The sequence below is a fragment of the Callospermophilus lateralis genome, chromosome X (assembly GCF_048772815.1).
Source record: "Callospermophilus lateralis isolate mCalLat2 chromosome X, mCalLat2.hap1, whole genome shotgun sequence".
Classification (NCBI taxonomy): Eukaryota; Metazoa; Chordata; class Mammalia; order Rodentia; family Sciuridae; genus Callospermophilus; species Callospermophilus lateralis.
In genome coordinates, this window is record NC_135325.1 from 105,735,293 (window position 1) to 105,750,117 (window position 14,825).

At 35.4% G+C, this 14,825-nt stretch overlaps 1 protein-coding gene across 1 annotated transcript in view; it reads right to left on the minus strand.

The window, feature by feature from the left end:
• Positions 1 to 13,073, minus strand: part of Znf280c (zinc finger protein 280C) — a 63,164-nt gene extending 50,091 nt beyond the window's left edge. Inside the window, exons 1-2 of the mRNA XM_077106813.1 lie at positions 12,943 to 13,073; positions 4,253 to 4,299 (exon numbers count right to left, since the gene is read on the minus strand). Coding sequence (XP_076962928.1) covers positions 4,253 to 4,283 — 31 coding nt within the window. The 5' untranslated portion in view covers positions 4,284 to 4,299; positions 12,943 to 13,073. The remainder of the gene's footprint in view (positions 1 to 4,252; positions 4,300 to 12,942) is intronic.
• Between the last annotated feature and the right edge of the window lie 1,752 nt (positions 13,074 to 14,825).

A 14,825-nucleotide genomic window follows, 5' to 3' on the forward strand; every position in this document is an offset into this window, starting at 1 on the left:
CAGAGAGAAAGGAGAGGGGAAGGAATCAAAGAAAAATACAAGAAAAATTTCCAGTTCTAAAGAATAAAGGGGGGGTGGGGATGTGGCTCAAGCGGTAGCGCGCTTGCCTGGCATGTGTGCGGCCCGGGTTCGATCCTCAGTACCACATACAAACAAAGATGTTGTGTCCGCCGATAACTAAAAAATAAATATTAAAAAAAATTCTTTCTCTCTCTCTCTCTTAAAAAAAAAAAAAGGGCCCACCATCAAGCAGCACAAAGATCAGGAAAAAAATACTCTGAGGGACCTATGAAATTTCAGAATGATGGAAATAAAACCATATCCTAAAACTGGGGTGGAAGGAGAATAAAGTTAAAATAATGGTTTTAAATATCATGGGAAAATAATTTTCTAAACTTAATCTTTTCATCAAGCATGAGATAGATATTCTTTTATCAAGAATAAAGACCAGCAACATCAAAAAAATTATTTACCATTCTCTCCTCTTCAGGAAGAATTCACCAATATATGAGATTTAAGAAGAAGGAAAATGAAGTATGCAAAAAACATTACATTCAACACAATACAAAAATAAAGGAAAGTCCTGGGAAAATAGTTTTTTGTTTGTTTTTCAGTTCTGGAGGTAGAACTCAGGGCCTTAAGCAGGTTAGGCAAGTGCTCTGCCATTGAGCCATATCCTGGTACAATCAGGATAATAGTTGTTCAGTACTGAGCAACCACTCACAGTAAATAAAGCAGAACATTATTTCAAGAAGGTTTGACAATCTTTCGTGCAAAAAGATTAAATATTAAATTGTTAGATTATCTGACAAGTTTTACCATGTAGAAAATCTAGTTAAAAGGCTATGGAAAGGTGTAGAAAGACTTTGCTATAGAGTTTAACAAAAATTTAAAGGCTAAAAATATTTAATTGCAAGATATGGAAAAAAAGAGAAAAGAAAATGTATCCAAAACATATTGATACCATGGTACTATGCTCATCAGTGAACAATATTTATTATGGTCATCATAATAAAAATACTGGACATGATTTAACTAAAAATTTAGATATAACTGAGAAATGGTTGGAGAGAGGGCTAAAGTGTACGAAACATGAAATTCTCACCTTCCTTTACAGAAAATCACTAGATAATGGCAAATGTGTGATTTAAAAAGAGTTTTATATGTATATGTGATTTAAAAACTGAGAAATATGGAAATAACTATTGGAAGAATAGCTAAACAATTGAAAGTAGACGCCTTAAGGGGAAAAAGGGTGGTGTGTGTGGGAGTACACACATGAATACACATACCTATCTCTACCCATACTTTCTTCAAGAAATTGTGGTAATGGCCAGGCACAGTGGCACAGACCTATAATCCCAGCTACTCAGGAAGATGAGGCAGGAGGATTGCAAGGTTTGAGTCCAGCCTCAGCAACTAGCTGAGACCCTATCTCAAAAAGTAAAAAGGGGTGGAGATACAGTGCATGTGCGCACACATACACACACAAACACACACACATACACACACAAACTGTAGTGACACAACTTAAAGCCTTTTCATATTGTATGACTTACAAGAAACAACTAATAAATAAAACAACTTCAGGAGTCTGGCTTATACAAGGATATATTTATCTTTTAAATGTCATAATTTATAAAGGTAATAAATAACATTAAAATAATGTCATTTTAACTTTTATTCCAAAATGAAGACTTTTAAGGTCATGCTTTAAAAGTCATTTATAAGCAATGATTTGGGAATAGCCACACACACACACACACACACACACACACACAAATCTTACTGATGCTATCTTTTTTTAAATTTAATTTTGTTTTATTTTAATTTCCCCTTCAATTCAGGTATTTCACAAAGTACTTGTGTGCATGTGCTTTCACACATGCTCTCTCCCTCTCTCTCCTGTGGTTACTGGGCTAAAACCCCGGGCTTTAAAGATGTTAAAAAGCAATTGCTCTTACCATTGAGCTATACCACCAGCCCACAAATCTTTTTTGTGTGTGTGGTACTAGGGATTGAACCCAGGGGTGCTTCAGCACTAAGCTATATCCTCTGCCCCTTTTATTTTTTTTATTTTTTATTGTATTTTTTTTAGTTTTAGGTGGACACAATATCTTTATTTTATTTTTATGCAGTGCTGAGGATTGAATCCAGTGCCTTATGTATTCTAGGCAAGCACTCTACCACTGAACAACAACCTCAGCCCTCATTTTGTATTTTCTTTTCTTTTCTTTTTTTTTTTTTTTTTTTGAGAGAGAGAGAGAGAGAGAGAGAGAGAGAATTTTTAATATTTATTTTTTAGTTTTCGGCAGACACAACATCTTTGTTTGTATGTGGTGCTGAGGATCGAACCCGGGCCGCACGCATGCCAGGCAAGCGCACTACCGCTTGAGCCACATCCCCAGCCCCCCTTTTATTTTTTGAGACAAGGTCTCGGCTAAGTTGGTGAGGCTGGCCTCAAACTTGTAATCCTCTTGCCTCAGCCTCTTGCATAGCTGAGATTACAGGCATGCACCACTGTGCTTGGCCTTAGTCCACAAATCATTTCTTAACATAAAGTTGTTTAATGCTTAGTATTTCATCTACCCCCTTAAAAGAAAATCACCATCCTATCTTCTCAAATATAATCAATATTATGAACTGACCCCTACTTTTCTAAATGATACCTCAAAACATTACATACAATGTTCTAAGTTAAATAATTAAAAGCATAATTAATGGTTTAGCACTTATATACTCTGAATATTTGAAAATACCACCCTCATTATGTTCCTTGGAGCTCTCATTCCTATTTCATCTACCTAGAATATCCTTTCTCCTCACATTATACTGTCCACATCATTCAAGTACAGTGGAAAGAGCATGTACTTGACATAAAACTGAACATAGTAGTTCCCTCTTATCCACAATTTACTTTCCATAGTTTGAGTTACCTGTAGTCAACCATGGTGTGAAAACACTAATGGAAAATTCCAGAAATAAACAATTCATAAGTTTTAAATTGCAATCTGTTCTAAGGAATATAATAAATTCTTACACTTTTCTGCTGTTCTTTCTAGAATGTGAATCATCCCTTTGTTTAATTTATTTACAACTATATATACTATCTGCCTATACTTACTTAGTAGCCATCTTGGTTATCAGTGGTAACACAATAGTTGTGTTCAAGTAACGCAAAAGTTATAGCCACAGTGCATTGTAAGTGCTTAAAGATGGAAAAGGCACTAAGTTATAGGGTTTGGTACAATTTGGCTTCAGGCATCAGCTGGGGGTCTTGGAACATATCCCCAAGAAAACTGGTGACCACTATAACATAAATCTTCACTGTACTACTTCTAGCCATGTGAATCTGGAGAAACTGCTTGAGCCTCTTTCTCCTTACTTCTAATATGCCTACAATATCTAAAAGAAATGATAAGAGAGATTCAGGAAAATGCCACATGAAATACCTAAGATACTCAAAAAATATTAATCCCCTGCCCTTTCAGTTCAATTATAATTTGCTCAAAAAACCCATTAGACCTATTTTTCTTCCACCTCTTACTATACCGACGATCTATGTCATGCAATTCAAGGTTTAGTATGTATGATTTCAATTTTCTCACTGTTTTTAAATGTGTTGTAATTGTACATGTTCAACTAAAATAAGCTCCTTCAGAGTAAAGAACACATTTTGTTCCTTTGCACTTCCTCCAATATTCAGTAGTCTATTTATTGGATATGTACCAAGCCCTTAATCTACAGGCTAAGAAACTTGGTAAACTCAGGCAAAACCAAATGTGAAAAAATGAGGTTGACTCATATATACTGATAATTTTAAAAAATCATTTCTATACTCATTGATATTATAGTGATACCATGTAGACACAAAGGTTTTTCCTCATTCTTTTTAACTAGGTGCTGCCCTTGTCAATATAGTCAAGATGTACTGTTAAGAAGTTACATAATAGCAAGTACAGTATGATCTTATTTAGAAATTTATTTTTTGTCTATAATTTATTTTTGTGGTTTATGTACACTAAACCTGTAAATTATCTCTGGGGATAAGGAGGAAACATTTCATTTCTACTTTACTTTCATTTTTATTGCATAGTATTCATTTTGACTATTAATATGTATTACTTTAATACATTTAACTATTTTTATTTTTAACAAAATATGCCCACTTATCTCTCAACTTAACTCCTTAAGAAAGGTTATCAATACAAAAGTCATGCATACTAGTATCAACTGCAGCAGCAATACTTACTTTTTTGTTGAAAAGAGTTGTCGTCATCCATCAAGTTGCAGAGTCACCTAAGAACAAACACATGACATCAATCAATTTTATGAGTCACTTTAAGTAACACTAAATACTGAAATATGAAACTTGATTCAGAAATCTTTGGGTCTAATTTCAATCTCCAGCAAACTCATGTGACATCAGGCAAGGTAGCAAGTTAGGTCTCAGTTTTCACCCTAAAAAATAGAGACCTACTATTAGAGTGGATTTTGCTTAATTAAATGTACATGTACCTAATCTTTTTCTCCCATAAAAGCTTACCTTTAGAATTTGGTTATGTTTAATATACACATGTAACTCACTTTGTATAATTGACTCATTCATGAATGAATGCAAATTTATTGAATAAAATGCTGAATGTTTTATTAAATTACAAATAAATTTTAGACAACTTTATATAAAAATGAGTAATTATGCTGTAATATATGTTTTGTAAATCTGAATTTTGAAATGCTAAGTGACATTTATATTTAACTGCTATCTCTTCTTCACATTTCAGGGAAAATGCTATTGTTACTAAAAAAAACCCCACATATTTAAATAAGTTTTCATTTTATATAATTTTTTTACTTCTTGTTAACTCTTACTGAAAATAACAGAAAATGAGTTGGCTACATTTCACCATAGATTAATTCATTTAATAAAACTACTCATTGCCTTCTGTGCTCAGTGTAATGTGTTAAGTTCCAGGGAAAACAACCAAGAAGAATCAGTCATAGTTCTAGGGAAAAAACAGATGAATAAGTCACAGTCCTTTTTTTCAGAAGTTTACAATCTGTCTAGAATTATTTGGGCTTTTTTATTTTCAGTGCCGAGGATCAAACCTAGGCCCTTACAAATGCCAGGCAAGCACTCTGCCACTAAACTACACCCCCAGTCTTAATTGGATTTTTAAAACAGCTATTACATTAAACACCAAAAACGTTTGAATTGGTTTATTTAAAGTAAGAATTTTATTTTGAGTTGTATTCTGAATTCTCATACACATAACATATATTCTACATACAAAATATTCTTTTTTTAAAAAAAAAAAAGCTTTCATTTACAAAACAGAAAAGATCAAAACTAGGCATCAGAAATCTAAAGTAGCAAGATAAACAGAGCTAATTCAGTCTTTACATTTGTCTTTATCCTCAGATTTGCAAAAATATACTTTCCCTAATTCCAAATTACCTGGCCTAAATCCCAAGAAAAAGATATTACTTTAACTCCAGAAAAAGTTACTGGCATAAATATCTGATTTTCTACTCTAAGAGTGAATTTTGTCCTTTAATAAATTTCCTTACTTCTGAGGCCTATTTAGTCTCTAACTCAACTATTTCATTAGTTCTTGTCTCTAAACTAGAATTAAGATAATACCTATGTCAATTAAATAAATATATGACAATTCTTGCTTAACATTAAAGGACACAGCATGTATTTTAAGGGTCATAAGTGCACAGTCTGCAAGACTCAAATAACATTTTTATTAAATTATCATAAATATGTATTAGTATAAATACCCTAAAATTAACACTAAGTGTGTAAATAGTGTTTATGAATAAGTCATATGCACTGCATGTGGCTACAGAGATGTCTTGAGGCCCGTAGCAGCCACCAGGGAACCTCAATTGGTACATTCATAAATACTTTAAAAAGTCAGAAATCCTCAGATGCTATTTGAACCATAACTTCATTTTAAAGTTGTGTTATCCAATGAGGTAGCCACTAGGCACATGTGGTTACTTAAATTTAAATTAATTAAAATAAAAAATTCAGCTCTTTAATTACTCTAGCCGCATTTCAATTGCTCAAAAGCCACAAGCAGCTAACTAGTGGCTACTGTATTGGATAGTGCAGCCACAGAACATTTCCATCAGACAAGTCTAAAGGATCACTGCCATATTTAGTTTCAGTTTAAAAAAATAAACAAAAAAATTTCATAGATTCCTTTGGGGAAGAATTGGAGGCCATAAAAACCTCTCAAGTAATCACTTTATAGTTGTAGTGGCAAGGCAAAAAACAATATGGGGGATTAAGTCAGCTGTTAGAGAAATGGAATTTTCAGCAAAAATATGCACTGGGGATCTTAGAGCTCCAATAATAGCAACTCCAGAGGGTCTCTACATTTGCAACTAGGAGTTCTCAAAAAGGAGGAAAGAACTTTCCATTTCAGCTACTGATTCAGGTAAATAAATATACCCATGTTTAATATATTTTTCTTATGGAGAGAAAATGAATTCAAAGTAATGACATACCTCTTGAACACAACCCATCAACCCATTCATTTTGGGGGGTATTCTGTATAATTATAATATTTAGTTTTTGGTTTTTGCTTCAGTTTTTTTTTTTTTTTTTTTTTTTTGTACTGGAGATTGAACCCAGGGGCTCTTTACTACTGAGCTATATCCCCAGCCCATTTTATGTTTTATTTAGAGACAGGGCCTCACTACTGTGCTGAGGCTGGCTTTGAGCTTGTGATCCTCCTGCCTCAGCCTCCTAAGTCACTTGTATTACAGGCTGCTTTGGTTTTTATACATGTAAAATGTAACCATATTTTTAATTTTTTTAAAATTATGGATTAACATAATTCAAAAATTTTTTAAATTAAGAGGTATCACCTCATACTCACTGGGATGGCTGTAATCAAAAGACAGATAATGACAAGCATTAAAAAGAATGTAATAAAATTGGAACTCTCATACACTGCTGGCAGAAATGTGAACTGGTACAGCTACTATGGGAAACAGACAGTTAAACACATAGATATAAGGCCAAACAATACCACTCTTAGATTGACAAATAATAAAATGTGATACATCTACACAATGGAATAATATTTAGGAATAAAAAGGATTGACACATGTACAATATGTATGAATGTTGAGAACATTAGACTAGCTGAACAAGACCATTCAAACAAACCAGATATTATATGATTTCATTTATAATGAAATGTCCAGAAATGTTAAATCCACAGAGACAGAGTAGAGTAGTGGCTACCAAAGTCTAATTAGTACAGGGTTTCTTTCTGGAGTGATGAAAACGTTTTAAAGTTGATTGTGGTGATGCTTACAGAATTTTGTATGAAAACCACTGAGTTGTACACTTTAAATGGGCAAATTGTATGTCATATAAATTATATTTAAATAAGGGTATTAAAAATAATAAGATAGTAGCAGTTAAGACTAGGAGTATTGGAGTCACTCTGCACAGAAAGAGTACTTAAGAAGCCAACAAAGAGAATAGTAAAGCTGTAAGATTTGGGGGTAAAGAAAGCAAAGAAGTAAGATATGGAGACATTTAAGTCTTAATAACATTTAAACACCTGAAGCTAGTCATATTGGAAGCAAATTATCAACTAAGGGGTTTCAGTTAAGAGAGGAAAAAAATTAATCATTTTCAGTTTACTTCACTTCAAACTAGATTTCAGCATTTTTATTCAAGAGTAAAAAATACATTCACCAATTGTTTATCCCAACATTTTTTAAACCAAGGTCAACAGATCGCTGGGGAAAAGATATACTCCAGATAGTACAAAATAACTCTATTAACAATATAATTGTTTTTGTTTTGCTGTATATCTAAAAAAATTAACATAAACGTTCCCTGGGATCATCCAGATGACCACCTTATAACTAAGCCTGACCACAAAATATTAGTACTGATGTTTATATCTGTATCTACTACTGCATTGTCACTAAGTACTATTACTTTTATTGGTATGGCAATAATAAAATAACAAAGGGAGAGAATATCTAAATGTTGTATCTTCACTAAAAGAGCAAATTACAGTTATCTTTAGCTACAGAAATGAAGGTATTGAAATGGTTGAAATAGGAAAATCTTGCTCTTCATGATATAGATATGAAAAAAAAATCAATATAAATACGCAGTAACTTTATTTTAGCAAAATATATTATTCATTCAATACATTAAAACTGATTCAAATATTATTGATTTTGTAGTCTCAAGTGCTTATTTTGTTTTATTGTTGTGTAAGAACTCTGGGAATATTTTAAACATTTTCAGTATGGGGTGCCTTATGTTCTTATAATAGTAATTAACTAGTACATTACTCAAAACCAAGACATATTGGTTTATTCCTTGGTTCCTTGGAGAATTTCACTGGCATAAACAATTCAAACTTCCAAACCAGGTTTTGGGAACAAATCACATACAATTCAAGAAGGAAATATTCTCAAGAAGTTTTTATGTTGAGCAAATTATTCCAGATACATTTTGAGAAGGTATTTCTTCAATAATTTTGCTGGGTTTTTTTTCCTAATTTATTTACGTTTTCAATTTTGTCTTGATTTTTCATACTTTGTCTATTTAAGAAAATAGCCAGTTTAAACTAGAATTTAAAATTCACTAGCATAATATTTTGTGAAGTTGGCTTATATTTTAAAACATTTTCTTTTATATTAGTTTTTGGGATAGAGCACTATAATAAAATTTACTTTCTGCAAAATAATGTTTATATTATATTCTGGCTAAGGCCTAGCTACAGGAATGTAATTTTGGAGCAATTCACATGTAAAAGACATAACCTGGGGAAAAGACTGATGCACTATTATTGGCCTCTCAAAAGCAATCTATATAATAAATATTTTACATAATTTAATAACATATTCTATAATCACTAATTCCTAAAATAATACATGAAGCATGTATTATTAATTCACATTATATAGGAGTAAAAATTACAGGGAAAGTGTAAATGAAGTGCACTGAGCACAGGGCTTAAAAACCTCAATGGGAATTTTGGGTCTACCACTTTATGGCTGCCAAATCTAGGAAGCTTAATTAACTTTTTGAGACCTAGTTTCTCTATCTGTGAAATAAAAACAGGAGTACCTTCCTTGTAGTACAACTATGAATAATTTAAAGCATACGAGATAATTCTTGCAAAGTACTTTGAATTATTTTGCTTCATAATTCTTTATCTGAAGTTATAGCACAAGTGGAGTATAAGCACTAAAAAAATTAAAATTCAGCTGGGCAACGTGGTACATGCTTATAAACCCAGCACTTCTTTCAAGGCTGAGGTAGGAGAATCACAAGTTCGAGGATAGCCTAAGCAACTTAACAAGATCCTCAGCAATTTAGCAAGACCTTGTTTCAAAATAAAAAATAAAAAGAATTTAAAAAAGCTCTCTGGGTTCAATTCCCAGTTATCAAAAGAAAAAAGAAAGAAAATACCATCACAGATAATTATGTTTATGTAGATTATATCTGATATTTAATAAAGTCTACTGTAAGTTTATATAAATACTTTTAATGAAATATTTTTTTTAAGATTTTTTTTCCTGGCTTGAACCATTATTTTATTTATTTTTTATTCTAATTTGTTGCATATGACAGCAGAATGCATTAAAATTCATATTACACATATAGAGTACATTTTTTCATATCTCTGGAAATATTTCTTTTTAAATTTTAGTTGTAGATGGACAGATACCTTTGTTTATTTATTTTATGTGATGCTGAGGATCAAACCCAGTGTCTCACATGTGTGAGGCTAGTGTTCTACTGCTGAGCCACAACCCAGCCCCTAATGAAAATATTTTTAAAACAAAAAATATAGTTAGAAAAATGGCATTTACATTTTTGCCAATGTCTTTAACACTTGTCTTAAAAGAAAACTAGAAGTATTTCTAAATTCTTTTTTCTTTGGTACTGGGGATTGAACCCAGGGGCATTTAACCATTGAGTCACATCCCCAGCCCTTTTTAATATTTTATTTTAGAGACAAAATATTAGGGTCTCATTGAGTTACTTAGGGCCTCACTAAGTTGCTGAGGCTGGCTTTCAACTTGCAATCCTCCTGCCTCAGCCTCCTGAGCAGCTGGTATTACAGGCATGCACCACCACTGCACCAGGCTCTAAATTCTTATTATATATCTAAAAAGTTGTTTTCATTATTCCTTCATTTTTAAATGTAAATTATTAGTAAAAGACTTAAAAGCATAAAAAATAAAATTATAATGGTCCACTGGACCCAGTTGGTACATAGTGATGACTGTTTGTATGGATATACTGAAGGTGAAACACTCTTTAAAAGAAAACAACTTTGCAGAGAATGAATTTTTAAAAGACTGGACACATTTTATTCAAATTACTGAGAAAATCAAGTCTTTTTATGAATCATTACTTAAAACAACCTAACTAAAAACCAAATATTAAGTTCCTCTCCAAAGTAGGAAGACAGAAAAAGTATTCAGGGCTGTATGTCTAATTAGTGAATATAAACAATAAATATTTCTAATATCCTATCTATCACTTGTTAAAGCTATAGAATACTTTCTATTTACAAAAAATGTTATTCGATTTAGGATTTCCTCTTCCCAATTAGTTTAACAGCAACAAAAAATTCTTGGTGGGCTGGGGTTGTAGCTCAGTGGTATAGCGCTTGCCTAGCATGCACAGGCTCTGGTTTCCTCAGCACCATACACACACACAAAAAAAATCTTGGAATGGTTCTAAATGTCCTCCTGAAAAAAAGAAAACAAAACAAGTGGGAGGGAAGGAGGGTATGGAATTATAAAACCCTTGGTCTTTCCTTTCTCTTTCCTTCTAAAAAAGACAATGGTGCAGAGTAAAACGCTGGACTGAAAAATCAAGACTGGACTAGAGAATTTAACTGGAAGAAATAAATTAAACAGAAAAAGCTGAGATTTGGAGTTCTTCAGTATCAGAACTTTTTCAATAGGTTATTTTTCAACATGTTTGGAAATAATATTGAAATACTAAAAGGCTGAAAACATGGCATCTTAAAAATATAAAGGAGAAGGGAATTGAAATTGAATAATATTTTGTAGAATTTTTAAGGTGAACCTTCTCACTTACTCCACCCCACCCCCCACTCCCATAGAGCAGGGCATAATTTAGTGAACTGAGCATTGGATGAGGGTCAGAGACCACCGCTCAAGAATTAGTTCTGCTTCCAAACCACATAACCCTGCTGAATTCCTCTCCTTGAGGCTATTTTCTCACCTTCAAAATAGTTCTATTGGGGCTGGAGGCACTGGTTTGATCCTCAGCACCACATAAAAAAAAATAAATAAACAAAATAAAGATACTGTATCCATGTATAACTAAAAAAAAAAATTTTTTTTACATAGTTCTATTGCCAGGTGTGGTGACCACACACCTGTAATCCTAGTGACTCAGAAGGCTGAGGCAGAAGGATCTCAATTTCAAGAACAGCCTGGGCGACTTAGAAAGACCCTGTCTCAAAAAAAAAAGGGGGGGGGCAGGGATGAAGCTCAGTGGTAGAGTGTCCTTGGGCTGAACCCCCAGTATCACAAAAACAAAACACCCAGAACCAACCAACCAAAAAACAACAGTTCCATCAACACCCCACCTCAAAAAGGGCTTCAATGAAATATACACATATGATATAATTATAATAGAATTTGTACTGATAAGCAAACCCTGCCAGGCTGGGGATACAGTTTGGTAGGTCTGCCTTGCATGCATAAGGCCCTGGGTTCAATCCCCAGCACCACAAAACATAAAAAATAAATAAATAAAAAATAAAGCAAACCCTGCCTTCATAGGCTCAGTGTAGTTTCTGCTTGAGTCACAATTTGCACTGCAGCCCCAAAGCAGGACACCTCACAAATGCTAAGAGGATATTTTTGTAATTTAAAATCCCATTTCTAGGCTTTAAATTTATGTTTAATGACACTAAAAGATCTAAAAACTCCTAGTCCAAACCCTGAAACAATAAAGCCAAGAATTTATTTTCAGATTAGAATCTATGTACAAAACAAATATTTTCAAACAAAGAAAATTCCATGGATGAAGGTCTCCCATGCTTGTAGAAACTGCTTCACTTGACAATGTCCTCAAATTTCTCCTTAAAAAAGCATAAAAAGTTTAGTTAAGTTAATAGGAACTCCCTCCTCTTTATAGGTTTGTGAAGAAAACCTCGGAATGAGATAAATTTTTCCATCTCATTATGAAAAACCTGCACAGCTCACTGTTAGAAAACCGTGTAACTCCACGTTTCTCCTCCAGGCTCGTATCCTCTAGACAATAACGGGATGGAGCACGATTTCTATGACAGAGGAAAGGCAGTCCCTCCGGCAAGAACAAGGGTGTGAGCCTGGAATTACTGGTAACCTGGGTCGAGAGGAGGGAGATCCTAGGCAGTACGAAGGAGCCCTGATGCCTGAAAGTTCAGATGCCCCCTAGTATTTCCCACCATTGAACAGACTGGGGGGTGGGCGGGTCTCCGCCAAACCTTGGCATCAATCGTACAAAAGACCAAAGGGAGTTGTCTCCAGAAAGAAAAGCCAAAAGCAAGCTGGGGATGGAGAAACTCACAGGCCTCTGGTGGTGAGGGGGTGGCGACTGTGGCCCGCGCGGCCCTGTTCCAGTAGACAGCTGCCCGCGAGACCGCGACCCGCCTTGGGCGGCCAAACCTCGCGGCGGAGCAGCTATCTTTCCAAGATCCCTCCCCCTCTAAGGCCTACGCAAAATGGTGGCCCACCCGCCGTCGCGCCGCCAAGCCCATCCCCTCCCCCGCCACCTAATCAATACCGGATACCCGCTCCGCACCACGACCCTCAGCCCGCTGCCCTCAGAGCTGGGAAGCCAGGGCTGCCCTCACAGACACACCAGAGAGCCGCTGCCTCAGGGCACAGGCGGGGGCGGGGGCCGCTTACCTAGAGCAGTGCAGATCGGCCTGACTGGGGCTCAGAGGAGGAGGAGAAAGAGGAGGAGGAAAGGGAGGAGCGCGAAAATACTAGGCGACCGCCACAGCAACAACGGATGCCCCTGAGATTTTCAGCGCGCAATGAGCGCCCCAGCGAGTGCAGAGCATATAACGAAGCGCACTGCCTCATGGGTAGAACCCGCTCCGCCTCTGCACATCCGGGTACCTTTTCTAACGGTCTCTGGATGGCGGGTGCAAACATGTGCACCGCTTCACACACCCTCGAAGGCAACTGTGCAGGAGCCAAGAGCTGTAGGCTGTGGACCTTGGGCAAGGGGAGGAACTAACAGGGATGTCAATCTCCCCAATGAACCTGCCCTGCCCTTCAACCTCGGATAGCAGTCGAAAATTAGGGCTGCATATTGTCTCTGATCACAGGGAAATGCAAATTCTGATTCCTCCTTGTGTTGTGACTGCTAGAGGAACCAGTTTTAAAATCTGTACTTGACGCATCCCTCATCTTTTACCAAAGAAATGTAAGTCATTTAATTGGTAAATTTCACCAAGTTTGTCTTAAAAATTTACGTTTTTGCTTGACTCTGTTATTTTTTTAAAAAAAAATTATCTATTTTATTCATTTTAGTTGTTGATGGACCTTTATTTTTTTATTTACATGTGGTGCTGAGAATTGAACCCAGTGCCTTACACATTAGAGACAAGTGCTCTACCACTGAGCCACATCCCCAGCCCCTGTTATTCTTAATTCTGTCATAAAGGTGCCTATAATGATTACAAGAAGGTTAAGAAAATATATATATTTACCAGATAAACACTTGCTAAAATACTGCTTGCACATTTTCCCTCCTCTCTTTTTTTTCTTTTTTGCTTGTTATTTTTTGTCCCTCCCCCACCCCCTTTTTTGTTTGTTTTTTCATCTTTTTGGTTGGTTGTTTTGGGCAGCAGGGATTGAACACAGGAGCACTTTATCACTGAAATGCATCCCTAGCCCTTTTTATTTATTTTTATTTTTTATTTTGAGACATGGTCTAGCTAAGTTGCTGAGACTAGCCTTGAGTTTGTGCTCCTCCTGCTTCAGACTCCCAAGTTGCTGGGATTACAGTAGTGTGCCACCATACCCTGGCACATTTTCAAAGCATCGGGTTTTCAGCTGTAAAGAATATTTCCTCTCCCAATTTTCCTCATGAGGCCTGTGGCACTAGTGCTTCACTTTTCAAGAGTTACTCAGCTATAACTGTGGCTTATTCTTTTTTAATATTTATATTTTTAGGTGTAGATGGACACAACCCAATGCCTTTATTTTTTATGTGGTGCTGAGGATGGAACCCGGGTCCCGCCCGTGCTAGGCGTTCGCTCTACTGCTGAGCCACAATCCCAGCCCCTGCTTATTCTTTAACACATACACAAGTCCAGAAATTCACTGAATCCTAATGTTTCCTATTTGTGCTGGGTTTTTTTTTTTCTCCTCTATACATCCATTTGCTTTTGGCCCTAAAAATAAGCTTTGCAGGAAATGACAGAGAATAACCAGAATTAAAAACATAAAAAAGTTTCAAAACCAGGCAGACTAATAAGAAAGCTCATGAGCGTTCTCCTTTGGCACTTCCAGCAGAAAGTTTAAAACTGGCAGATGTCTCCCCAGCAGAGGCAGGATGATTTCAAGTTCAAAGCCAGCCTCAGCAACTTTGTGAGGCCTAAACAACTTAGCAAGAACTTGTATCAAGATAAAAAAAAATCAATCAATCAATCAAAAGGGCTGGGGATGTGGCTTGATAGTTAAGTGGGTTCAATTCCTGGTACCAAAAACAAAAAACAAACAACAACTGGCAGATGTCCAACATGCCTGACATTTTCTTCTGTGCAGGTGGAAAATGT